A 25,513-nucleotide genomic window follows, 5' to 3' on the forward strand; every position below is an offset into this window, starting at 1 on the left:
TTGGAATCTCCATAGATAATCCTTTTCTTGCATCTTCTCCTCGATACCCTCACCGCAACATTCCTATCGTCGCGCTGACACATGGAAAGCGGGCTGGCCAACGAAAATGACGAAATACATCGCAGGATCCTGCAGAATACGCTGCAAGAGGTGGCTGCAAGAGAACAGTCGGATAACGCCACCAAGTGCTGTGTCATCTGCCTAGACACTGTCAGCGATGCCTGCGAACTTTTGCCCTGCGGGCATGACAGCTTTGACTATCTTTGTATCTTGAACTGGCTCTATGATAAACCCCTATGTCCCCTCTGTAAGAGGGATGTAGCCAAAGTACAACGAGGGCCTCCTGAACGGCGAGAAACAACCATTATAGAACCGAAACCAAAGCCGTCTCCAGCAAGGACATACTCCCATCAACCATCATTTCCGCGCCCCAGAGCTAGAGCGCCCAGGACACCTCGATTGACGACCCAGAATGACGCCGCAGAAAGAGTTCAGATCCTTCGGCGTGACGTTTACCTACATAAGAGATTCTCAAAGCATGTTGGCTCCAACCGGCTCTCTCTATATCGGGAGCTGACACCAAGCCTCTTCTGCCGTGATGAGCATCTTGTGTCTCGAGCACGCATGTGGATCCGCCGCGAACTGCAGGTGTTTTCATTTCTCACAGCTGATGAGCCTGCTGCCACTGCTGCCACTGCTGCGACTACTGCTACTACTTCTGCCACCTCTGATCCAAGCGAATCCCAAGCGCGGCGGAGAGCGAACAACGCCGAGTTCTTGCTGGAGTATATTATTGCCATCCTGAAGTCTGTGGACATCATGGGCAGCGCCGGCCAAGCTGAGGACATGCTATCGGAGTTTCTTGGCCGAGATAACACGCGGGTGTTTCTGCACGAGTTACGATCATGGCTTAGAAGTCCATTCACAAGACTCGAAGACTGGGATCGAGCAGTACAATATGATCCGGTCCCACCAGAGGAGTCTCCATCCGGGCCGGCGCCAGACCGGAGCCGAAATGAAGATGCGCCTCAAATGCGGCACACTCAGAACCAAATGCGATCCAGAGGCGACTATTACCGCCCTGGGCCAGCTCGAGGTTACCGCGAACAGATGCGGAAATCAAGACATGAGCCATATGTACACGGCAGGCGAAGAAGAGAGAGAAGCGATTAGGGAGTGGTCATTCATGCGGAACATCAAAGCTTGTACATACGTACTGGTACATAGGGCAGGCGTACTTGGGAATTATTTTGGATACACGATAGAGGGAAATGATACCCGCATCTTTAGATAGGCGATTAAACAAGGAGTTTTAGGCATCTTCATTAATAGAGTTATATTTAGTTTAATTCACAGAGCTAGTCGCGTTGGAAGTTTGAAGACTGTCTGCCTGGCCCTCTTAGCTGAGCTGCGGAAAATGCAGCGCCACTACTCCTAGCAGTTTTCCGCAAAAGATCCGATCCATGCAAGTCCACCAAAACTACACACGAGCTGGACACGCAACCAGCTTCAAAGTGAAACTCAGATACGCCTAGGCAGCTAATATTTGCTACTACTTTTTGTTCAATTTAAAACATTTTAGGTCGATGAATGGGAGGATGAAAAATATTTAAAATAATGGGCATCTCCATAATCGCCCATAAAAAATCCCTAATCTTTCACACATCTGTTCAAATAACATTCAGCTTCTGATTATCAAAATCTCTTATTCTCTTATTTGAAAGTGAAAAGAAATAATCTTAATTACTTCTGCTACCTCTACTATGGCAAACTACGACATCAAAATCATTTCTGACACCGTCTGTCCCTTCTGCTACCTCGCTCGAGCCCGTCTCAGTCGTGCCATTGCCCTCTTTAAGAAAACCGTCCCCAATGCATCCTCGTCCACATTCACCATCCGTTGGCACGCCTTCCAGCTGGACAAAACCATCCCTCACGGCCAATCCACCAACGTCCAGGACATTGCCGTAACGCGCTTCGGCGCCGACCGTCTGGCTTCTAAGCGCGCGCGGATGGCGCAGATGGGTGATCAGGAGGGCTTTGGCTTTACGTTTAGCGGAAGGATTGGCAACACGAGGGACTCGCATAGACTGTCGCATTTGGGACGGGAGCTGGGTGGGTACGAGTTGGAAGACAAGGTGCAGATGGCCATGATGAAGATGTTTTTCGAGGAGGGCGGCGATATCACGAGCTATGAGGATTTGGTCGCTGCGGCGGAGAAGGCTGGTATTGAGAGGGACGTGGCTAGGAGGTGGCTTGAAGACGGGTCTGGAGGCGAGGATGTTGATCGGGAAGTGGAGGAGATGGAGAGGTTGGGGATGAAGGGCGTGCCGAAGATTTTGGTGGATGGCAAGTTTGTGATTGAGGGTGCGGATGATGTGACGGCCATGTTTGAGCAGCTTTACAAGGCAAAGGAGGAGAAGGAGAAGGATGAGACTTTAGTGTAGAATCTTATATAGAGGCAAGCTCTCTATCGCTTATATATTTTGGGGGTATCACAATTTTTTGGCCTTTTAATTCCATAAGCACCGTTACATGTTCCTCAGCCCTCCAATATCCCTCTCCATAGACTTTAGCCTCGCCTGCAACTCCCTCTTCTTCGTCTCCATCTGCTTCGCCTCCTCTTCCTCTCTCCTCAAATCCTCCTCCGTCCACCCATCACTACCGCCTTGCTGAGCCTCATCCGCGTCCTGCTCCTTGTCCTTGTCCTGATCCATCCAGTCCTTCTTCATGCTCGCCAGCTGCTCAGCCTGCTCAGCCACTCTCGCCTCATAGTAAGCCATTGTGTTCTTCCCATTTCGGTGCCTGGCCCGCAACGCCACGATGCGCTCGCGAGCCCCTGGCAATTCATACACTCCGCAGAGCTTCTCGGCGCCGCGCAGGAGCACTTCCACGTCCAGGTCGCCCTTGCGGTCCGTCTCGCCTCGCCGGAGCTGTTCGTGCATCTCGCCGCCGAGGACAGCGGCCACGGCGGTCCGGCGATGAGGCGCCCCTCGCGTTGGCGGGCCTGTCGTTACTTCGCCTGAGGCGACGTTGAAGACTGTTTGCCGGCGGTTCTTGGGCTTGGCTTCGGCTTCGGCTTCGGCTTCGGACGGTTTGGAGGGTTTCGACGCTATGGTGGCGGCTGAAGGTGGAGGGGGGACGGAGAATAGAGCGCGTTCGTGAGCCTCGGTGTCGCGGATTAGGGATGTGATGTCGTTGTTGGAGAGCATTGCATTGGTGAATATTTTTGGAGGTGGGAAACTTGGCAGATCTAGTAAGCAAAGTGCTGTTGTTTGTATTTCATCATAAAAAGGAAGCCACATTGTATCTATCTTACGGAAGCGAGTCAATTCCCTGACATGAGCTTTGGATTTGCTCGAGGTGAACTGACATTAGAGACGAGTCCATGGCTTCGGTCGGCCGCACGACGCGTCTTGGTGCAATGAGAACAGTGTAAGGGTATATGTAGTTGTTTTTCAGGTCGCAGCAAGAGTTACATGAGATATGCAATGCAGAAAGAAGCCAAAGAACACCTTTGCCCAGGTAGTGGTGACTGTCGATCGTGGGATATTTTTGATGATGCGAGATTGATAACGATAGCTCAGATACCTTGGTCGTCATAACAAAGTGGCAGCGGTAATGGCGTCCACCCCACCAGGATCTGTGGCGGCTTGGAGCTCCGAACAGCAGTCCACAGCGGGGCTTATCTGCTGTGTTCCCACTCCAAGATAAAGCTCATGGGCATAAACAAGGGGAAAGCTATCCAGCACCCGGGCTATTGCAGAACATGGCAGCCAATCTACATATTCAAATACACAGTTGCCAAATACATAAAAGTAGCATCAGTAGCCCATGCTATCGCTGGAGTGCTGGGTAGCTTTTCTTATAAACAGCCTACTTCTGAGCAAAGCCAGGGGAAACAGTAGGAATGTTCGTCTATTGTCTATCAAGTGTGACTTGTAACTTTCAGCCATATATGAATATCGAGATGTCAAGCAAGTCTACCTCCATCTACCCTCTGATCTGAACTAAAAGAAAAAAAAAGAAAAAAAAAAATTAGATGATGCAAGCGCAGTAATCTATAAAGGTATCGGAAAAGAAAATCATTTCGGCACATGCTGAAATATAAAAGTGTTTGACGCAGCGGCGAGCAAGTTTGAATACCTTTTGCCTTAGACTCTGCTCTCTCGGCTATCCAGATGATTTATCTTGTATAGTCACCGTGCCGTAATAAGTAAATGTCAGCTTCCCATGGGAACTCTGCTTGAGGCTTCAACGTGCCTCTCTAATATGCTCGTTACATTATTCGTCATCATGTATAGTAAAGCAGGCTCGCTGTCTAATAACCATGAATGTTCTCCGCAGAGAACTCTTGGGATTTTTTTGTTCCTTTTTTGCTTTGGCTTGTTTTTTTTTTTTTTTTTTTTTTTTTTTTTTTTTTTTTTTTTTTTTTTTTTTTTTTTTTTTTTTTTTTTTGGTGTCATGACTTGTTTCTTGCTCTCTGTCGTCAACTCGAGTCAGTGTCCATTCCCATTGCATGGTATGGCAGCTCCCGTGCAAGGCGCATCTCGTTGGCATATTCATCCTCACTCGAATTGGGCTCCTCCAGCTCATCAATTCGAGGCGCGGGAGGATCCTGGAACAGTAAGCTGCCGCGGTGGACCCTCTTGCGGAATCGCCGAGCGCTGGAACCGGCCTCGTTCACGTCGAGAGCGCAGTCATTGTCGTCCGAGTCGCTCAGCTCGCTGTGCGTCCTCTTACCGAAGCTGCTGGACATGCTCACTCTTCGAATGCGCTTCAGCTCCTGCTGCCTTCTCCTAAACTCCGACTCTGCGTCATCCTCGTCAGGTTCAGTCTCGTCATCAGATGCCTCATTGCTGCAGTTGAGATTCTCGAGGTCTTGCATCATGTCTTGATCTAAATCCTTCTGCTGAGACGCAGGCTGACTTGGAAGCGCCTCGGCATCGGATTCACTCTCAATCTCAGTGGGGTGGACGACATCCAGGCCTTCCCACTCACTGTCCATCGGATCCATATCCTCAATCGTAAAGTCAACCGCAAATTCACAGATCTCAGGGATGCTTGTCGCGGGGCCGTGCGCAACCTTTGCTCGCTTAAGCCTGTCTGGCTCCGCCTCGCAATCAGCCTCAGAATCAGATTCCGATTCTGCATCGGCATCTCCAGATGCATCCAGCTCATGCGATGCCAAGGCATTCGTTTCAGCCGAAGCGCGTAGCAGTTGCTGCACCGCAGAGGTTGACAGGCTGACAACGCTAGCGCTTTCGGAAGAATCGCCACCAATCGAATGCTCCTTGTCGGCTTCGGATGAAGATGACGATCGCGGGCTCAATTGCTCCAACGGGCGGTAGCTGAACTGATGGCCGCTTCCATATGGCCTGATGTTTGGGTCTTGAGCAAAAGAGTTCGCCAATAGGTAAATTGCGGCTTGGTTGTCCTTGCGGGGGAAGTCTGGCGAGGCGACAGGAGTGTCGGGCGGTGAAGCTGGGTCAGCGGTCTGCAGCGCGACCAGATGGGCTGGCGACAGCTTCAAATGTGGCGTTGAAGACCGCCTTCGCGTGCTTCTGCCGTGTCGATTCATGGTTGTGTGCCGTGATAGCGGTAATGGAGGTGGAGAGAAACGTGGATGAGCACCTTCAGTCCGAGTGAAACGTATGACTGAATGAGTCGCCCGGGGGCTGTCTCTCTTTTTATCTGGCCACGGGCTTGTTCCGTTGTCTCGGTCCTCTAAGATGGTCGTGTCTCGGACTAGAGTCGCGAGAAGTTGCGCTCAATTGGCTGCGCGGGTCTTTTAGATTGCGTCGGGCGCTTTCGCTTGGAATGAGAGAAAAGGGAGAGAGCGGAAAACAAGATCGTGGTCTATTGCGCGGGGTGGCGACCATCAGCATCAGAGCAGGGTAGAAGCAGGAATCATGACATACAGCGTGGTAGCAGTTACTTGTACAGTAGTAAGTAGTTGCGCAGGAACCAGGCTAATTGCGAGGGGCTCTGTTTTCGCAGTAGGTAACTGATACAGGAGATGGAAACAGTTGCAGCGTCAAGGAGTTAGGGTCCAAAGTAGGAACCTCCAGGATGGAGAAGAAAAGGCGTTGTTTGCGGTCAAGGGCATGATAATGTTTCTGGAAGGCCTGGCGCTGGCTGTCGGCGTGTTGGTCACACCGTGATTGGCACCCACACGACGCGGCGGCTTCTATCAAAGAGCAGCAGCTGGTTGGCGACTTGGAGGGAGGAAAAGCGATGATGGCGCAATGATGATGGCGGCAGCGGTATATAAGACGGGAGTAGGTAGAGCGCAGAAGAGGGAGGAGAGGAAGAAGGGAAGTACCAAGAGGGGCGAAACAAAGATGAAAGAAGAGGAGAGGGAGGAGAAGAAGAAGAGAAAGAGAAAGGCTGAGGGAACCAACCGATAAGAAATGGAAAAACCAAAACAGGCACCAGGCACACAAGAACTTGTTTGGGACAGGCGGGAACGAAAAGGGCCAAATTCAGCCCTGGGCGGATCTGCGATCTGCTGCCTGGATGCTGCAGACGAGCGAGGGCTGCAGGCGACAGGCGAATAACCGGCCGCTGCTGGATGGCGAGGCCTTTTTAAGCGGCAGGACAACATGTAACTCCATGTGCATCAGCCGAAGCGTCGGGACGACGGGCTGAGGAACCTTGTTTCAGCGTCTGGAGAAGGCCGGACGCAATGCAGCCAACAAAAAGTGGCGCTCTGGCATCTAGCCTGCGGTGCATAAACACCAGAGCCGCAAAGAGAATGGAGAGAGATTGAACGAGGCACGGCGGATTTATTACAGTCAGTCACAGGTAGTCTACGATGAATGTGCAGCAGCGGTTCAATACCAGATGTAATTAAGTGAGTCTCTTGACAGCTCCCTTGCCGCTTCAGGCTCGGCCCGCCCATCCAGCGTGACAACAGCAAAACAGCGAAACCTCAGATGTCTTGTGTTGCATTTCCAGATTGATGTGGAGGGCGTCTTGTTAGCTGCTCACTCACTGCTCCTGTGAGTTTCCGGGGCGCATGGTGTGGCACAGCATCATCCCGTTCCCAGCTCACACCTGCGGCCGCGCTGCGAATCTTATCCCAAACATACGCACAGGATCCCTATTTACGGCGCATCCATCCATCCAGCGTCTTTCTCCGTGTCTTTGCCGCGCAATCCTGGCAGTTCTGACAGCTCCTTGGCGCGATTGGCGGGATGGAGTACAGATTGGATGCTACTGGAAGCATCATACTGCAGGTACGAGCACCTACATGATCCACCCGGACCATCGGGCAGCAATGCTTCTACCCATCAGTGGCCTTATTGCCCACTTAGACTGCCCTCAAACCTGCTTTCTACCGAGACAAGATACAGAGATTTCATCTTGGGTGGAAATAGCCGGAATCCAATGAGAGAGAACAAAAAAAACTCCTCAGAGTTCCGGCTTTTTCGCTCTCATTTGCGCGCGCGCGTTCGTGACATGAAAATGCCTGATACGCCGTGTCATTGGTTTGTCCCGGCGCATGGCGGGCTTATTGCGAATCTACAGTTCAGCCATTGATCTTACGGCGCTGCTAGACCTACTCCCGTACCTGCTTCTGGAACAAACACTAACAGCAGCGCTATTGTAGCGTGCTGTCAAGGGCTGGGGTGTGCAGCTGGGTCTGCAACTCGAAGCTGGGCCTGCTTGATTGGGCGGCCACGGCGAGTAACCGCATAAGGGATTTGCTCGCCGCCCGGAGAATTGGCTCGTATCATTGGACAATCGCGATGCATGACAAGATGATCAAGTGAGGAGTAATAAATCTGCGTCAAGGGGGGATGTGCCAATTCAGGAGACGGTTCTTTCTGTTCAGGAGTTAGGAGAAGTTGGCCATGCGACGAGAGTAGATGGTCGATGTAAGTGCATTGACCACAAGGCATTTCTTAACATGAAGCATATCGCGTAGCAAACACGCATACCGGGATACTACCTACTTGTAATACTTCATACGCTATCTTTGCTTCTATTAGAACGACTGAATGTCTAGAGAGGTAGGATATGCTCATAGTATCTCATTCCACACAGATAGGTGACTTCAACTGCCTGGGACCATCTTCGCATCTAGCACTATACAATATGCATATAACAGCGGAGTTGGCATGGGGATATGATCAATCCATACAAGCAACCTGTCACATCGATAGAGTATATAGGACAAAGTAAATACTAAAACTAGTACGGAGTAGTGCCCAGTATTTGCAAGCAAGCGCATGCAGCGTTTGGAGGGTCCACGGAAACAGGAACAGCTGCCGCGAGAAACATCTTTATGCAGTCATTAGGGGAACTCTCCACGGACCACTGCTAGATCATTATGCTCTCTCTCCCCTTTCCCCGTGAAAGTGGGAACTAGAATGCTCATTGACACGTAAGTGAGTAAAATTAATAGAATTCCCAAGTTGGCAATGAGGACCATCGGTTGCTCTATAAATAAAACTGGATTTGAACAACGGTTCTGATCTCAACCTAACATGCTGCCGTGATGCCCTGTTTGTCAGTCTACCTACTCGTGTACTACATAAAACGACGCAGTGGTGGGATTTCGGGTTGCTTAGCGACCCACTTATGGGAATGATAAAGATCAAATCTCAAGATCAATCTCTATACGTTATATAGGAGCATATACATAGAAGCACATACATCTCCTCATTTCATACATCATCCTAGGTAGATACCCACCTGCAGTACTGCTGCGTCTATAGCGGGCGATAACCGATTAAGTAAGCAACTCGCCAGCACTTCGCGGGCCGATGAAAAGTCCGACTGTTGCCTGTGCAAACGACTTGACCCATGGCTGGGTGATTTAATTGGTGGATGCGCCAGCTACGATGCAACTGTGACAGCCTTCTCAGCGAACTTTAACCTTTAAACGCGTCGTCCGTTCGTCGCTTGCTTCGCCGCCCTTGAATCGCTTTCTATTAGACTTTGTTATTGCTTTTTCTTCGAGATTCTTGCTTCTTCAACAGCTGCTAGCCCTGCTTTGGCTGAATCCGGTCTGCGAACGACGATGAATCAAGCCCCAGGCCAAATGGCCCAGCAAGGCCAGCCTCAGCCTCAGGGTGGTGCACAGGCTCCTGCTGCTCAGAACCGGCCTCCAATGTATCAGCCCGGCCAGATCAAAAACCTGCCCTTTCTCAGCGATGATGAGAAGACCAAATACGAGCAAGGACTGCGGGGTCTCTGGACTAAGATGAACGGCTCCCCAACCAACAGCCCGGACCAGATCGCAGCTCGACAGAAGATTATTGAGTTCTCCCGAATGCTGATTGGGAAGATCCAGCAGAGAAGGACACTTGCCGCTCAGCAGCAGGGTCAGCAACAGCCTCAAGCAAGGCCGCAAGGGGCACAGCCACAACAGCAGCCACAACAGCAACAGTTGCAACAGCAGCAACAACAACAACAACAACAACAACAGCAGCAGCAGCAGCAGCAGCAGCAGCAGCAGCAGCAGCCGAACGCCGCTCTGCAAGCCCAAGCCCAAGCCCAGGCTCAGGCTCAGGCACAAGCTCAGGCTCAGGCTCAGGCTCAGGCACAAGCACAAGCTCAGGCACAGGCTCAGGCACAAGCTCAGGCACAAGCTCAGGCACAAGCTCAGGCACAAGCTCAGGCCCAGGCTCAGCAGCAGAAGACACAAGGTGCTGGAACCGAAGTTACGGCAGCTGGAGGCGCTGGTCAGGCGCAGAATGCTCAAGGACAAGCACCAGCGGCAGCAGCTCCAGCGGTAGCGCAACGACCCAAGATACCTGAAAACTACATGAAACTGGCCAACGCCGCTATACTTCGACCTCCGGTGCAGCTGGCAGATAAATCTGCGGATGGCGCCAAATGGATGGATGAAATGAAGGAACGGTTTGCACGGGCGCTCATGACCATGGATACTACGAAGAACAATGTTGCCAACTGGGAAAAGCTGATGAACGAACGAAATGCTCAGGGGAACCCCCTCAAAAATGAAGAACTTCAAAAATTCCAGCTGAGAAAAGACCAACAGCTGAAGCTTTACTCTGAGGCTCACAAGTGGGTTGAGGGTGTTCGCAAACAGCAAGGAAACTTTCAAGGAGCTGCTGCTCATGCCAGCCAAGCTCCCGCTGGCGCCGCTGGCGCTGCACATGCTCCTGGCCAGCCTGGCAACGCTACTCCAGTCATGCCATCCGCATCGCCAGTTGCAGCAGCTGCTGGCACTGCCGCAAACAAACCACAGAGTGGAAATTTGCCTGCGCAAATGCCTGGCAACGCTGCTGTAGAGGCGGCCAAAAACCAACAGCAGATGCCAGCCGGCAATCGTGTTTCTACGCCAACGCTGCAGCCGCAAGCACGACCGGTTCCGAACACTGCTCCCATAGCACAGCAGCAGATGCAACCGCAAATGCAAGCACCGCAACAGCAGCAGATGCAGTCGCAGCAACAAGCACAATTGCAGCAGCAGATGCACGCTCAGCCTCAGGGACAGCCCCAGCCTCAGATTCAAGTCAAGACGGAACCACCGCGGCCCGCACCGGTCAACACAGCTCTCGCTTCAGCTGCTGCACAGGCTCAGGTTGCTCAACAGACTGCATCTCCTGCTCAAGCAGCGGCACGAGTACAAACCCCACAAACTGCAACCCCAGTAGCTGGCCCAGGACAGCCAACACGAGCTCTCAGCCATTCTGCCGCCATGTCTCTCGCTAATCAAAGAGCAGCCGGAAGCACGCCTGGAAGCGCTCCGCTACCTAACCAGCCTACAAACATGAACACGGCTGCAGCTGCAGCTACTGTGAACAATCCTAATATGGGAGTATCGGGAGCACAACTCCAACAAGGCCACCCCCATGCTCACCCTACGCAGCAGCCTGCTACTGCTCAACCAAGAATGCCGATCCCCAAGCAACTGCCAGAAAAGGCCACTGCAGTTCCTCAGGGAGTGGCAGTCGGTGGCGGTGTCGCTCCTGGACGACCAACCATGTCTCAAGGAGGTGGAACTGTGGGAGGAGTCATGAACCAACCAGCTGTGCCCAGAATACCAGCCTACAATCACGATGCTGAAGGCGACCACGTTTTGAGCAAGAAAAAGTTGGATGAGCTTGTACGACAAGTCTGCGGAGGACCTGCGGAGGGCCAGGACGGCAGTTTTCTGACTCCGGAAGTGGAGGAGGTAAGGATACATGACTGATGGAACGAGTTATAGTGATGTGTGTGTAACTAACTGTGCAATAGAGTGTGTTGAGCTTGGCCGATTCATTCGTCGACAACGTCCTTCATGCCGCCTGCAGGAACTCCAAAGAGCGCGGCTCCAAGATGCTTGAAATACGAGATATTCAGCTCGTGCTCGAGCGAACTTATAACATCCGTGTTCCGGGTTACTCCTCTGATGAACTGCGGACCGTCCGCAAAGTCCAGCCATCTACGGGCTGGATCGCGAAGATGAGTGCTGTGCAAGCAGCCAAGGTAATGCCTGGAAAGGGCGAGTAATGCGACGAGTTGAACATCTGTTCATGGCATTTCTCAATGAAATTGGGCAAAGTTTGGGCCCGGCTGCTATTCTCGCTTTGGGTCAACTTGGTTTTCAGGGTTGGATGGTAATGAGATTTGATACGAAACGGCGTTTTAGGGAATAATAACAACGGATACCTGGCTAGGTGGATATAGGCTGTTTAACGTTTGCTTTTCATGAAGGGCTGGCTTGCAACAAGAGCCACAAGGAACCGACGGCTCATCTAATCTTGCTATATGTGGGCAAACCACGATGGTTTCTGGCCGTTTATATCGACAGACGGAGATGATCCAGACGCACTAAGAGTAATTACGAATTACAGATAATGGATTTCGTAACGCATTTAATTGGAATAAACACATGGAGTGACGCGATGATTGAGCTCTGGAATTTGCTATGCGAGCTGTATCTTAGGGGTATATGGATACTGGTTAGTAATATCGATATACCGGTGGTAGAAGCATCATCGTCTGCCTCTTCATGTAGCCTCACAGAGGGAAATCAATGCTACTTTGAGCTTAGTCGTCGTCCAATATGGGATATCTCCTAAAATCAAAGATTTGCATTTTTAGATTTGATGCATCGATCAGAAGCACAGTGGTTATCACGGTGCTTGTCCTTATTCTACATTTCACAGCCCTTGTCCAGCCTCAAGCTGGCTGTAGGCACCAGGATGGCAAACGTCACTACAGCCCGGCAAGGTGGCGGCCCAGCCCCACAGCGACCACAGCTTACAGCATATGGCCTTAGGCAAGTCCAGGTTACCTGCGCGCCCACCCAAATCACTGCGAAGCTGCGGGTACCGCGACATCGCTAGCCTTGTCCCTCATGCACTGGCCGTGCCAATTGTTCTCCAAGCTTCGAGCCTTCTTGCACCTCCAAACACCAAGCAATTCAATCACCACGAAGCGAGCCTCAGCGGTCCCCAGCTCGGCGCTCACGACTTGCTCCAGGCCGACTGCCGCGAACGAACTCGAACCTCTACCTCTGTCGACCCCAGACTTAGCCTTTCGCCAGCCGTGCTTCCGTGCCGTGGGCAGATACACGCTTCTGTGGACGTCTAGCTGACCCAACGCAAGACGTGGTCTATCCACTCAGTCGATCTTCGTTTGAGCCAATCGTATAGATTAGCTTTGTATCTTTGAATCATCCTCAGGAAGCACTTTGAGTTCTTTTGCAGCATCTTCAGTGCTGAGCCATCATCATGCCTAGCAAAGCACCCCACAACAACGGTAGAGGACCCCTCGAAAAATGACATCCAGAAGACCAAGGAAGCTAATATCAACGGTGGAATAGCTGGAAAGGACGGCGACGATAGCATGACCGTGGTTGTACCGCCGTCAAAAGCTCCTAAGCAGCATGCCCCGGCAACTGACGCTGAAGGCGACGTGGCAATGGATGTCGACAGCGCCGAAGGCAAGGAGGAGAAGGTTGATCCCGCAGTGCAAGCTGTAGCAGGTAAGCAAAACAAGATTCTGAGATGGCTGCATATATCTCCAGCGTGAAGGTGCCTTTTTGTTTCATTTTCGCTGACATGATCTCGTTTTGTTGCTGCACATAGACATCAAGAGCAACTTTGCTCTTCTTGACCGAGCTGTTGCGCTCTTCGACGCCCGCTTCTCCCTGCGAGCCCTCCGATCAATCTCTCTCATCCGCAAGCACCTATCACCAGATGTCATTGCACAGGCGATTGCCGACACATACCCCGCCAATTCGGCGTCGGACAGCATTGCGAAGAGCCTCCTAGCTGCCGTTGACCGAGGAAACGTCACGCTTGGCCGTGCCGCCAGCGCCGAGATGGACGTGGACAGCGACGTCAAGACCGTCAAGAATGGAACTTCTAAGAAGGAACCCAAGGAGATCATTCCGGAGATTGACGTCTTCCTGGGCATCCTGGTCCAAGTTCATCTTTTTGACGCTAAACAGTACCAGCAAGGAGCCGAGTTCTCCAAATTCCTGTCTGATCGCATCCAGACTCTGAACCGTCGAACGCTGGACTGCCTCTCCGCCAAGGTCTACTTTTACTTTTCACTCTTTTGCGAGTACATTGCTCCGCTGCCCCCGTCTCCCGAATCGCCCATTGTGGCTATTCGACCTACTCTTCTTGCCGTCCTTCGAACTGCCGTGCTACGTAAGGACACCGACACTCAGGCTTCGGTCATTGTCCTTTTATTAAGAAACTATCTCTTGACCTCCCATATTAAGCAAGCCGACCTGCTTGTCTCACATACACAGTTCCCCGAGAACGCTGCCAACAACCAAGTGGCACGATTCTTGTATTATCTGGGTCGGATCCGATCCATCCAACTGCGATACACGGAGGCGCACGAGCATCTCACAGCCGCCACCCGCAAGGCGCCGTCGAGCGGCTGTGCCGTGGGATTTTCACAAACTGCCACCAAGCTGTTGCTTGTTGTTGAGCTGTTGATGGGAGATATCCCCGACAGAGCTACCTTCCGCCAGCCTTCTCTGGAGGATGCTCTCCACCCATACTTTTTGCTGGTTCGCGCCGTGCGAGTGGGCAACCTGGAAGACTTTGAGACTACCATCGCTGATAACGCCGACATCTTCAAGCGAGACGGAACCTATACACTTATCCTTCGTCTGCGCCAAAACGTCATCAAGACCGGCATTCGTATGATGTCTCTGTCATATTCGCGTATTTCGCTGCGTGACATTTGCATCCGACTTCATCTGGGTAGCGAGGAATCGGCCGAGTACATTGTCGCAAAGGCCATCCGAGACGGCGTAATTGAGGCCACTTTGGATAGAGAAAACGGATTCATGAAGAGCAAGGAGGTGGGTGATGTGTATGCGACAAGAGAGCCAGGAGAGGCGTTCCATGACCGAATCCGGGCGTGCCTTGCTCTTCACGATGAGAGCGTCAAGGTGAGTTTTCTTCCCTTTAATCTTTTCTTCTTTGTTATTACTTTCCAATTGCCACATATATCTAACTACCTCAAACTAACTATCTATCAGGCAATGCGTTTCCCCATGAATCAACACCGCCTCGAGCTCAAGAACGCCCAAGAGGCGCGCGAGCGCGAGCGAGAAATGGCCAAGGAGATTCAGGAGGGCGACCTGGACGACGATGACCTTGGTGGAGATTTGGATGGCATCTAATAACTTGTTTTTACCCACGCTGATATGTTTACTATGGCTACATTCTACTATTACACCAAACAATAACCCCGAGTTTTACAGAAGATGTATCGAGTGGCTCTTACCATGTGATTAGTAACTGTGCTATGCCTTGAAGATGCTCAGTGGGCGATTATTAGAGGCATACATGATTGTGATTGACTTGATATGGTGCTGGTAGACATCTAAAATAGTGAGGAGCAGATCTATAGACGGCTGGGGGGCATATGGGCCATGAGAGATAAGTGGTCAGATAATAGCCTCAGTAAGTAAATGAACCTATTTTTAACAGTTTGGTGGGCCGTATACAGATGTATTCCATTGTTAAGGGATGGGTTTGGCGAGATGCATGCATTCTGTTAGTACACATATAGGTATCTGCTCTGCCGAAAGGGGCTCGCTCCTGTGTAGTGGAAGCTGCCATTATTTGATCTACTACATCACAGTTATTGATATTCAAGTAAAGTTTGAAACCTGAACCCTAAAAAACGCCTGGAACATAGTTTCGTATTTCATAGGATGGACTATAACCCATACTAGTAGGGTCATATACCACTATCTTCGCTGTGGATAGCCTATACTATTCCACAGCGTTCTAAGCGAGTTCCATGCATGAAATAGGCAGCCATCAACACAGCCACACCAAAGACATGACATGGATATGCAGCCTTACGCCCTTTGCCATTGACATTCTACAGTGGCGAAAAATAGAGATCGTTTTTATTGAGAGAGAAGAATAAAGGATTTCTTAAACTTTGCATTAACGCCCTTATGGATCACATGTTTCCGCTATCGTCGCTTAGCGGTCTGTGGTGTTTTGACTCACCCGGATGGATGCCTGCGTGCTGCGCGCCTTTTGGCATGTCAAGTTTTTTCTCCGATTGAGTTAGTGCAAAGATGATGACTGATTATGATCCCTATTGGTTGTGGATTTGTTCATCTTGCAGGATTCTGTAGAGTGAGGGGATGGAGGCGTGTGGCTGATGGCTATAGTACGGGGCTTCGTTGCTGTGCGTGCCAAGAGTGTTGGCTGGGAGTAAATACGGGAGTATGCCTCGCCTAGCCGATGTATCTGTGCATGTTTGTCTATATATAAGAGGATCAAATGTCGCGTGTTTTCTTTAAGGCAGATAAACGTTGGTCATCGCATCTCGCAGCAATATCAGTTCGACATCTTGCAGCATCATCACTTGGTATCATGGCTTCGGCTACGCAGGTTACGCTGCTTGGCAGCTCGAATCCTTCTCTCACGCTTCAAATCAAGCCAGTAGATGGCTTGAATGCCGATTCACACGCTTCTATGGACGAAGCAGCTCACTTGGCTGGCCTCTGTCGTGCTGCTCTCAACGATCTGAATAATCACATGGTCGACATCCTTAGGCCTTCGCATGGCTACACGGCGGACGATATCCTCGAATTGCCACTCGACAAACACAGGATCGAAGATGTCCTGCACGACCTGCCCAGCCGGAAATCGACTCGACACAACCTCGCCGTCGCTGTGTCGTCGCTACTGCACCCGGTCCACGACGGCTCGCTGACGTCCATCATTCGCTACGACGCCGACCGTGTCCGTCTTCGCGCATGGGCTTCTCTCCAGCGTCGCTATGATTTGCTGCAGGCCACCAAACGCAATGGCAAAATGGCTCCAGGCATGACTGGAGGCGTGGAACCTGGCGTCCAAGCCCCGGCTTGGGCTAGCCGCATCACCGGACAGGGACCGTGGGATGCCGTCAAGAAACCCATATCACTTGGCGGCCCGAAAGCTATTCCCATGCCAGTACAGATTGCCCAGGCAGAAGAGCTGGCGCCATTCTTTGAGCATCTGTCCAAAAGCGGCGATCACGAGATTGACGGTGTGAACGGTGCTGTTGAGCTCCATGATGGCAACGGCGAGCCGTACTACAGCGTCCGTGGCGCAGAGTTCCGTCGAGGAGTCGTGTATGAAGATGGGCGGATGGATCTCTGCAAAATGGTTGTCGGCCCTGATCATATTGGTCAGTTGATGGAGAGCTTGCGGATGAATACCCACGTTCGGCATTTCCTGCTGGGCAATAACATCATTGGCCCGACTGGCGTCCAGGCCATTGCTCGGTTCATCAGCGACTTCCCAGATCGCATGGATACTTGGTATCTTGCGGGCAATTGCATCCAAGGCGGGGAGAGCTTCAAGACTCTGGTGGATGCGCTGGTCAAGTCGCCTGCCGTGACCAATATCTGGCTGAAACGCAATCCGCTTGGGCCTAATGCCGCCGAGGACGTGTATCGTCTCATCACCGAGACGAAGAACTTGAGCACGCTGGATCTTGATCAGACCGAGCTTGGAGATTGCGGCGTCGCTGACTTGTTTACCCGTCTGGCCGCTTATTCTTCCCCTGATGGGAACAAGTTGCCTTTGAGACAGATTTACTTGAACGGCGTTGGCATGTCGACCAAGGGAGCTGCTGCTATCGGCAAATTCCTCGCGTCGCCGTATTGTGGTGTAACCTCGATTTATATGTCACTCAATCCGCTTGGAGATGAGGGCGTCCAGGCTCTCGCTGAAGCACTGCCCAAGGCACCGTATCTGGCTCGACTGCTCGTACAATCGGTTGGAGTCAGCACCCAAGGTGCCGTGGCGCTGTGCAAAGCCCTGACTGGACATCCCAGTATCCGGACTTTTGATCTTGGTCAAGCCTATGCCACTGAGGATCTCAGCCAGGCTTACAATTACATCGAAGATGAAGCCATCCCGGCTATGTCGGAACTCTTTATGAACACGCCTCAGTTGCAGTACTTCAACTTGGGTCACTGTGCTACCACGCCTCCTGGTCTCCTCAAGCTGACGCCGGCGATTCTGGAGAACCCAAGCTTGATATACTTCTTTGCAACATCAATCTTGGCTGACCCGACTAGGAAATCCGTGACATTTGTTCCGTCGATTGACTCGGCATTCCCTCACCCAGATGCTCCTTCTACGGAGCAGATCAAGTCTGAAAAGGCGATCCGAGAGCACCTCGAGTCCAATGTGAGGAAGACCTTTGGCGAGGACGTGTCGTACGCGGACTTCATGGCCGAGGAGAAACGCTGGCTGGTCAGCGACAAGGTAGTTCGTAAAATCGACAGCGTGTATCGGAATCGGGATGCTGGACTGGCCCGTCGCCGCTTGCTGACTCTGGTTAAAGATTGGCAGCAAGGCGATGAGACTTTGCAGCGGGTTATGGATGCTGGACAGCACTGAGTTGCTTAGGGGGTCAAAATTTGACAAGAAAATCTCTTCTCATCGTTTTTTCTGTAAAGAGAAATTGTTAGTTACTACCTAGGTAGGCAATCATTCGTTCATTAAAATGCAATATCATCGTAAATGGATCTCTTATCTTGGGGATATAAGAGCCATCCTAACATACGTGGTTTAGATACTGGAGCCATGGACGTGATGTCAGCATGGCACTTACAGAGGTAGAAGCTGCCGAACAACAAAGACATTAACAATTGGCCCAATTGATCTGAGCATCAAGTCTAAAACAATCAAATGCCATCGGTATATCGATTGCAGCTAGCAGTGTTGAATCAATCAAAATTCAGCTGTACACCAACTTGGTCAGAACCTCATGTACGCCCTTTACGCGGCCCCACGTGACGGGCCAAGCTTGAGCTTCCGCGCTCAACGACAGCCAACACCTGCCCGCCAGCAAATCCATACCAGAGAACCAGTGCACGTCTACTCGTAACCTCTATACTGCGAAACTTGAATTGATAGATCTCCTGCTCCTAGATGGCTTCGTCGCATCCTCTTCTGCGCCCAGTCGTCCCGTGACGTCCCAGCCCGCGGCCCCTCGTCGATCGTCGAATCCAACCCACAAGGCTCGAGAGGCTGTCAGCTCCCTTTGCCGGGCTTTAGGCTTTAGAAACTACAATTGCTCGTCTTCCTCCTGGCACAAAAAGAAGCATCAAGCGATGCCCCAAAAGCGCAAGCGACCTGACGAGCCTGCTGCCCAGCCCGATCCTGACCCTCAATCCTCGTCCACGCGCCGTGCGACGCGTCAGACTCCTGTGCATCCTCCACCGGTTCCCGCGTCTGCGCTTCTGCCGCCGGTGCCAGCGACGAACAAGATGGCCGCCGCTCCTCTGCCCGCAGTGACGGCCGTTCCTCTGCCTCAGATGCTCATGCCAGATCCGCAAAAGCGGCTCGCCCGTAACGGCGCTGCTCGTCCGGCCGGCGCAAAGACCTCTGCTCATCCTGCTACTCTCCCAAGCCTCGAGGCGACTGCTCCAAATAGCGCTGCCGCTCCAAATTCTAGCACGATAGTACCGCCGCTGCCGTCGCCCAACTCCATCAGAGTAGCTGCTGCACCGGTTCCTCTCAAGCGAGGAGCCGCCGCAGCGGACTTGACCAGCGGCGGCTCTGCCAAAGAGCGTAGGCGACCCTCGGATCTCGTCGCACCGGAGATTACGTATCACGTTCCCCAGGCGAACCAGCATGGCCGGCTCTCTTCATTAGTGAGGCCTCATGGGCCTTCTGCGCCGCCTCCAAGACTAGATAAAATAGCGACCCCAATGGTCATTACGCCAGTGCTACCGCCCAAGCCACCGACATTGCCCGTGTCCGACCGACCGCCGCCGAGAACAGATCGCAATATTGATAAAGTTGTTCTGGGAAACCTGTGCTTCCGGACGTGGTATCCGAGTTACTACGGGAAAGAAGTGCTGGGAGCTACATCGGGCAACGCAAAGGGAGGCAGCAAGGACGGCCCCGCGGAGACGGGCGGAAAAGCGCCAGCAAAGAAGGAAAAGGACGGCGCTCCCATGCTAGAGAGGCTGTACGTCTGTCCTTGCTGCTTCAAATATGCCAAAGAGCTTGTGGCTTGGTGGGGGCATGTCAAACTATGCCAGCAGCGAGCTCATGTGCCAGGGAAGAAGGTCTATGTCCATCCCAAGGGTAGACGGATGGTGTATGTTGCGCAAGATGGCAGCAGCAGGGCCCCGGGACAGAAGAAGCGGCGAGGAGAAGGAAATATACGCTACGTGGAGGAAATCGTGCAGGATGAAGGCGAATGGAGCCTTTGGGAGGTGGATGGAGAGCAAGATGTGGTGAGTCTTTACCGAGGTTATCACTTTTCTTCAGCTCTCAGTATGCTAACCCTTGACTCAGCTCTTCTGTCAGAATCTATCGCTCTTTGCCAAACTCTTCTTAGATAACAAATCAGTCTTCTTTGACGTGACTGGATTCAACTACTTCTTGTTGGTATATACACCACCAACAGCGGCGGCACCGTCTGGCACGGCTGCGCCTCCTGTAACACCACAAATCACGGGCTTCTTCTCAAAGGAAAAAATGTCATGGGATAACAACAACTTGGCATGTATTCTCATGTTCCCTCCATGGCAACGCAAAGGTCTTGGGGCCCTATTAATGGGCGCCTCCTACGAAATCTCTCGACGAGAAGGCATCATGGGTGGGCCTGAGAAACCCATATCTGATCTTGGCAAGAAGGGATATCAACGTTTCTGGGCTGGGGAGATTGCTCGTTGGCTACTTGGCCTCGAGATCGCCCCAGTGGATTCAGAAAATGCCTCGGAAACACTGGTGGACGTTGAGGATTGCAGCCAAGCGACGTGGATTTCATCAGAGGATTGTCTGAGTGTGTTGAGGGATATGGGCGTTGTAGAGGATGCAGGTATCGGGCCCGGAAAGCCGGAACCGGTGGAAGAGACACACTTGCCACTCTCTGAAGAGGAAAAGAAGAAGAAACAAGCCGCCGGCGAAGAGGAAGGGAAGCAGAGCGGCAAGAGAGCATCAGCCGAGGCTGAAGATGAGAAACAGCAGCCGAAATCGGTCGTCAAGCAAGTTCCTCGCGTCCGACTTGACAAGGAAGCGGTACGGCGATACGTGGCGGCTCATCGAATCATTTTAGACAAGACGTGTGACCCAAACGGGTTTGTAGAGGGATATGCTATGAAGAGGGCCGACAAGGCGTCAAGCGAAAGTGTGGAATCCAGAGATGAGGCTTTGGCGAAATGATGGAGATTATGGCGGCTGGGTCTGGCGCAACGAGAATAACAATGATACCCCTTTTTGATTTTTCAATAATATGCCAACCAGCGGTGTCTCGATCGTGTGTATGTGTTTATTGAAGGCATCTGCAATAGTATTATACACCATTTTGCCAGAGACTAGAAGCAAGTTGCCTAAAACTCTTTCCCTGGCTAATCATAGCCTAGCAGCATGCTCACGCTTGGATTAGTTACTGTCAAAGAACACAATAGCCGGTTCTAGCTCGTGTTCTTACGCTCATGGAATAGCCGAGTTAGGTCTCTTGGCGGACAAGCCTGCTCTATATGGCTCACCCAAAGAGGAAATCTAGCTCATCACAGATCACGGGGCGATATACGGGCTTCCGCGGCAAAAAGGAGCTTTAGAGCCCGTCTCTAAGTTATTCTTAGTCCTGTATCTAGAGCCCGTCTTGAGTTAGACACCATGTGAGAACGGGCCGAGATAGTAAAACATCTCTTTCAGCTACCTCGGCCAATAAATGCGCGATATAAGACGAGAGAGTCCTGATATCTACCAGTCCAGTATGATCCGGATTATTCTCGTGAATTCGGAGCCAGGCAGAAAAGGCACATCTGGATCCTCTCTGACGCAGTCGTACCCTTGCCCCTTGACTGTATGAGCAAATCGGAGCAAAGATAGCCGCTGCGTTGCACCAAAGCCCCCCTTGCTACAGATGCTGCGTGGGATGAATGCATGCCTGAGGACAAGGGGGCGTGGGAAAACGAGGCTGGACGGCAGATTGACAGATCCATGCGGCCGGTTCAAGCCTAAGGCAACCTCACCCCCATAATGAGAGCTTCGATGAGCTGCTATTGCTACTAGGTAGGTTTACGTGCTTACAAGACGACATGTTCCATCGTTGTTCTCTCAGCTGGATGACAGTCGGGGTACTACTACTGTTATTCAGTATAAGCATCATTTTTGTTCAAGACGCAAAAGGATCTCCCCAAGTAGCCGCAGAGTGGGGTAGAAGAGCGCCTTTTGGCTGATTACCCAGTTGATTAATGGCCATTTTGCAGCACAAATGCTCCAACGGCCAGCAAGATATTCAGCTTTTCTTTCATGGCTCTCGCGCATGTCAAAAATTCATATGGTCCAATTCAGCAACGCATGCTTACATGCGTCATTTGAGCCATTTGATTCTCAAGCACTGCGATACCGCCTCTTCGGGGACGCAAGATGACCAACAGCTTGTGTGGGCCCCGAATTTCCCAGCTGAGCAGTGAGGCTCAGGCTCATGGAAAAATTTTCGCAAGCGCCGTTCGGCATGCGCGCTCCGTGTATATCTTAGGCCGGGCATTCGGGCGACTGGTCGGACACCGCCAAACGCACCCCTGCAATTTCAACGGACGTAGCTGCGGCGCGGCGGCACGAATAGCGGCGGCAATAGTGCTGGAAGATGGTGTCGGGCGTCTCGCTCCTATTGGGCACACCGCGGCGCTGGAAAGGGTTGCAGCGAGATTGATGAAGTCGCAGCGTATCCATAGCACGTCATGCTGCACGGTAGCAGCGGCGAAGAAGCGGCAAGGCTCGGTAGTTCGATGTTCATCAACGGCGTGCGGTGCGCAGGGCTGCTCGCTGGTTGGTGCCTGCGTATTGTCCCGGAGTCGTCGGTGTGTTGTTTGTGACCATGATCACTGCTGATAAGAGTGCATCGTGTCAAATATGGTGACGGAATAGATATATCGAACGAATGGCTCGAATCGATAGAACGACAAACGAAAGGGGACTGAGTTCGGTGGTAGAGGCTGCATGCTGTAGTAGCAGTAAAAGATAATGCTCTGAGACCTGAGCAAGGTCACCCTGCCAGATGCATTTGCATGGAGGGGGTTCGGCTCACATCCATATCGGCGCCTGCAGCAGGGCACATGTCAGGCATTCCACCAAATCTTTCAAAAAGAAAGAGGAAAAGAGATGCAGCAGGGCAGCTTCCCTTTTATACTGCTGCGCAAACTTTGCTTCTTGCACACAGCAGAGTCATCAGGGGGTCCAGCCCAGGTCTGACTACAGCTTGAGCTTCCAGCACTTCAGCATGAGCTGTGACTCTTCGTCTCCATCCTTATCTCAATGGAAATGTATACTTTACCTCAAAGTATAACGACAGCTCAAAGTTGCTTCTGACTGCGTTGTAGCAACCCCTCTGAGATACCTCGACTCAGTGTACTCGATATCTCTTTTCCTCTTGCACACCCCTCCCAGAACGCCGTATCGCAGCAGCAGGTCAGCTAAACTGCAATCAAAGCCAAGCATCCTTGTTAGATCCACCCACGTGTCAGGCACCGTCTCTTTGGAAAACCTGCGCTGCCGGCCCTGTTCTGAGCTGTACTCGTATCCTTCTTTTTCATTCCTGGCAATGACACCAAGTGGGGCGTGGGGGCATGAGCCAGCGAGCCTCATCCACTCGTAGAACTTCATGCTATCTGAACGCGGTAAAAATTCTCTATCGGATAAGTCGATCCTGATAGCACGAGTAATAGGAGTCTCAAAAATTCGCTAGCAGTACTAGTGATTTTTTCTTTATGCCTCAGACAACAACCACGAGGCAGAAAATTTTTCCTTATTTGTTAGCCAGCACTGGACAGCCAACAATCACACCTGGCATCACGCTTGGCGTCATTCTCACTCAGTGTCGTCTGGGGAAACATGTGTCATTTGTTGAAAGTTGATAGTTTTCACACCTTTGAAGTTAATAGTGGTTGCCATGCAGATGGTTGGATTAAGGTTTAAGCCAATAATGACCTCTGCCGCTCTGTATGCAAAGATTTAGACCTTCTTTTCAGTGAAGCCAATGACTTTGTGGCAGAAACGTCAATGGCCACTGGCTGACGCCTCAGAGCCCTTGATTGGAATGTCGACTACCAAAGTTTCGTTTCTTCTGCTGTCCACGTCCAATTGGCACCGCCAAACAGAGTAGAAGCCTCAGGCTTTAACAGTAGCTTGAGGGTGTAAACGAAGAGCTTTCCTCAGGCATTTGCAAATCCTGCGAATCCGCACCCGGCTTCCCCCGATTGGATGATAGACCGCCGCTGGTATCCCCTACTGATGCTAAGATGTGCACCATAATTTTCGAAGAAAAATTCGTTCGGCCTCAGTCATCCACTTGGTCCGGCGGTGGGAATTTCACTCGTTTGTTCCAACCTTGGCCCCGGCTGACCTCCTTGGCCAATCCCCAAGGTGGGTCCCTCTTTTCTTGCCATTCCTCTATCCAGCTCCAGTTCTCTTTTTCTCTCTCTCCTTCTTCCTCCAGACTTGACCTTCACCACTCCATCCAATCCATCCAGTCCAATCTTCCAAACCCCCTCAAACCATCACAATGGCCTCCCGTGTCTTCGCCTCCCGCCTGGCCTCCCAGATGGCCACCAAGGCCGCTCGCCCTGCTATGCGTGCTCCCGTCGCTGCCGCCAAGCGCACCATCACCACTGGTGAGTCAAGAAAAACTTTTTCCCTCAGCAAATGATGACCCCTCAACACGCGATGGTCGACTTGACGTATTCGATCATCCAGAGGGCATCAGCATAGCTCAATTGGCGAACTCCATGACTGACATCAATTCGTAAAGGCAGCCCCATGCAGGCCATGAAGCGCCAGACCATCCAGGCTGCTGGCCGCAACGCTTTCCAGGCTCAGCGCCGTGCCTACTCTTCCGAGATCGCCCAGGCCATGGTTGAGGTCTCCAAGAACTTGGGTATGGGTTCTTCCGCCATCGGTCTGACCGGTGCTGGTATCGGTATCGGTGTTGTTTTCGCTGCCCTCATCAACGGTGTTGCCCGCAACCCCGCTCTCCGTGGCCAGCTCTTCTCCTACGCCATTCTGGGTTTCGCTTTCGTCGAGGCTATCGCTCTTTTCGACCTCATGATTGCCCTGATGGCCAAGTTCGTAAGTGTTTTCGATACTTCCTGAGCTATTTCATTGAATCCGTCTAACCGACTGTTGCGTAGACCTAAATTGCCTATCGAGAGATTGGAACAGCTCCGGCCAGTGGATGGAGCAATTAATAAAAGGGGACGACGTTGGACCGTCCACCATTTGGAGTTTGATGGTTTGTCAAATGCAATTGGGGTGCCAACGTGCACATTAAAATAAGGAAGATGATGCATCATAGACGGTGTTAGAGATTGGGGAATTTGGTCATCGATGAAAATGATGTCCTCTGTCTCATAGATTTTGGGTTACAACCCGTCACGCTCCGTCATGGAGTCGATTGTAAAATAAAAAAAAGCCTCAATTTTCATTTCGCTTCTTCAGTAAATGGAGGGCATTGGTCTGTTCAATTTGATGTACCAGCCAAAAGATGACGAACTTGATTCACAAACACTTGTTCACTACTATCAAGCTGCCTTTTGACAAGAAGGCAAATTCATTGATATGGCGGGATAGAGAAGTGTGAATCCGGCGAACAGAACTCTTCTTTAGAACTATAGCTATCAAGCAGGCAGGGAACTCATCAGCAATTATTTTTGTGGTTTCACCGACTTGGTGAGCGCTGAGGGCTATACTGTGCGTGATATATCGACCAAGGTGTCCACAATCTGAGAGAAAGAATTGCTCCACACGGTGTTAAAGTGCTGGGCGAGTCTGGTAGCGGGGGAGGGGTTTTGTTTTGTGCTTCACTCAAAGCTGACGAGCTGGTTTCAAGAGTGGACTCGTGAACGATTCCCAGTAATGGTCTGGTGGACCTAAACGAGATAAGGGAAGATGACCTGGATGCCCCATAGTGGATCAACTGAAGAGCATGAGATCATATATACCTGCAGTGTCTCAGTAATTGGCGGTTATAGTATTTCGACGTCTCTGTTCAGGAAATAAGGATGATTGCCAGGCAGCATATGCCATCTTCTGCGAGG

General features: G+C 51.6%; 8 protein-coding genes across 8 annotated transcripts; 6 read left to right on the forward strand and 2 right to left on the reverse strand.

Annotated features, from left to right (window-relative positions):
* Window positions 1-81: 81 nt before the first annotated feature.
* TGAM01_v200802 (hypothetical protein) lies at window positions 82-1,173 on the forward strand (the record flags this gene model as incomplete). Its single annotated transcript, XM_018809357.1, has 1 exon — window positions 82-1,173. One exon carries the CDS (start codon window positions 82-84, stop codon window positions 1,171-1,173), a length of 1,092 nt encoding a protein of 363 aa, XP_018657423.1.
* A 590-nt stretch (window positions 1,174-1,763) lies between these two features.
* On the forward strand, window positions 1,764-2,447 carry TGAM01_v200803 (DSBA-like thioredoxin domain-containing protein; the record flags this gene model as incomplete). The annotated part of the gene is made up of 1 exon (XM_018809358.1): window positions 1,764-2,447. One exon carries the CDS (start codon window positions 1,764-1,766, stop codon window positions 2,445-2,447), a length of 684 nt encoding a protein of 227 aa, XP_018657424.1.
* Window positions 2,448-2,531: 84 nt separating this feature from the next.
* On the reverse strand, window positions 2,532-3,212 carry TGAM01_v200804 (hypothetical protein; the record flags this gene model as incomplete). The annotated part of the gene is made up of 1 exon (XM_018809359.1): window positions 2,532-3,212. One exon carries the CDS (start codon window positions 3,210-3,212, stop codon window positions 2,532-2,534), a length of 681 nt encoding a protein of 226 aa, XP_018657425.1.
* A 1,277-nt stretch (window positions 3,213-4,489) lies between these two features.
* Window positions 4,490-5,581, reverse strand: TGAM01_v200805 (hypothetical protein; the record flags this gene model as incomplete). The annotated part of the gene is made up of 1 exon (XM_018809360.1): window positions 4,490-5,581. The coding sequence occupies one exon, from the start codon at window positions 5,579-5,581 to the stop codon at window positions 4,490-4,492; it is 1,092 nt and encodes a 363-aa protein (XP_018657426.1).
* Window positions 5,582-9,031: 3,450 nt separating this feature from the next.
* On the forward strand, window positions 9,032-11,472 carry TGAM01_v200806 (transcription initiation factor TFIID subunit 12; the record flags this gene model as incomplete). Its single annotated transcript, XM_024548627.1, has 2 exons — window positions 9,032-11,155; window positions 11,218-11,472. 2 exons carry the CDS (start codon window positions 9,032-9,034, stop codon window positions 11,470-11,472), a joined length of 2,379 nt encoding a protein of 792 aa, XP_024406638.1.
* A 1,226-nt stretch (window positions 11,473-12,698) lies between these two features.
* TGAM01_v200807 (hypothetical protein) lies at window positions 12,699-14,617 on the forward strand (the record flags this gene model as incomplete). Its single annotated transcript, XM_018809361.1, has 4 exons — window positions 12,699-12,726; window positions 12,791-12,952; window positions 13,056-14,383; window positions 14,474-14,617. 4 exons carry the CDS (start codon window positions 12,699-12,701, stop codon window positions 14,615-14,617), a joined length of 1,662 nt encoding a protein of 553 aa, XP_018657427.1.
* Window positions 14,618-15,833: 1,216 nt separating this feature from the next.
* Window positions 15,834-17,855, forward strand: TGAM01_v200808 (hypothetical protein; the record flags this gene model as incomplete). Its single annotated transcript, XM_018809362.1, has 1 exon — window positions 15,834-17,855. The coding sequence occupies one exon, from the start codon at window positions 15,834-15,836 to the stop codon at window positions 17,853-17,855; it is 2,022 nt and encodes a 673-aa protein (XP_018657428.1).
* Window positions 17,856-18,571: 716 nt separating this feature from the next.
* TGAM01_v200809 (hypothetical protein) lies at window positions 18,572-20,636 on the forward strand (the record flags this gene model as incomplete). The annotated part of the gene is made up of 2 exons (XM_018809363.1): window positions 18,572-19,705; window positions 19,767-20,636. The coding sequence occupies 2 exons, from the start codon at window positions 18,572-18,574 to the stop codon at window positions 20,634-20,636; spliced, it is 2,004 nt and encodes a 667-aa protein (XP_018657429.1).
* Between the last annotated feature and the right edge of the window lie 4,877 nt (window positions 20,637-25,513).

Source organism: Trichoderma gamsii, assembly GCF_001481775.2.
Source record: "Trichoderma gamsii strain T6085 chromosome Unknown Scaffold_2.2, whole genome shotgun sequence".
Taxonomy (NCBI): domain Eukaryota; kingdom Fungi; phylum Ascomycota; class Sordariomycetes; order Hypocreales; family Hypocreaceae; genus Trichoderma; species Trichoderma gamsii.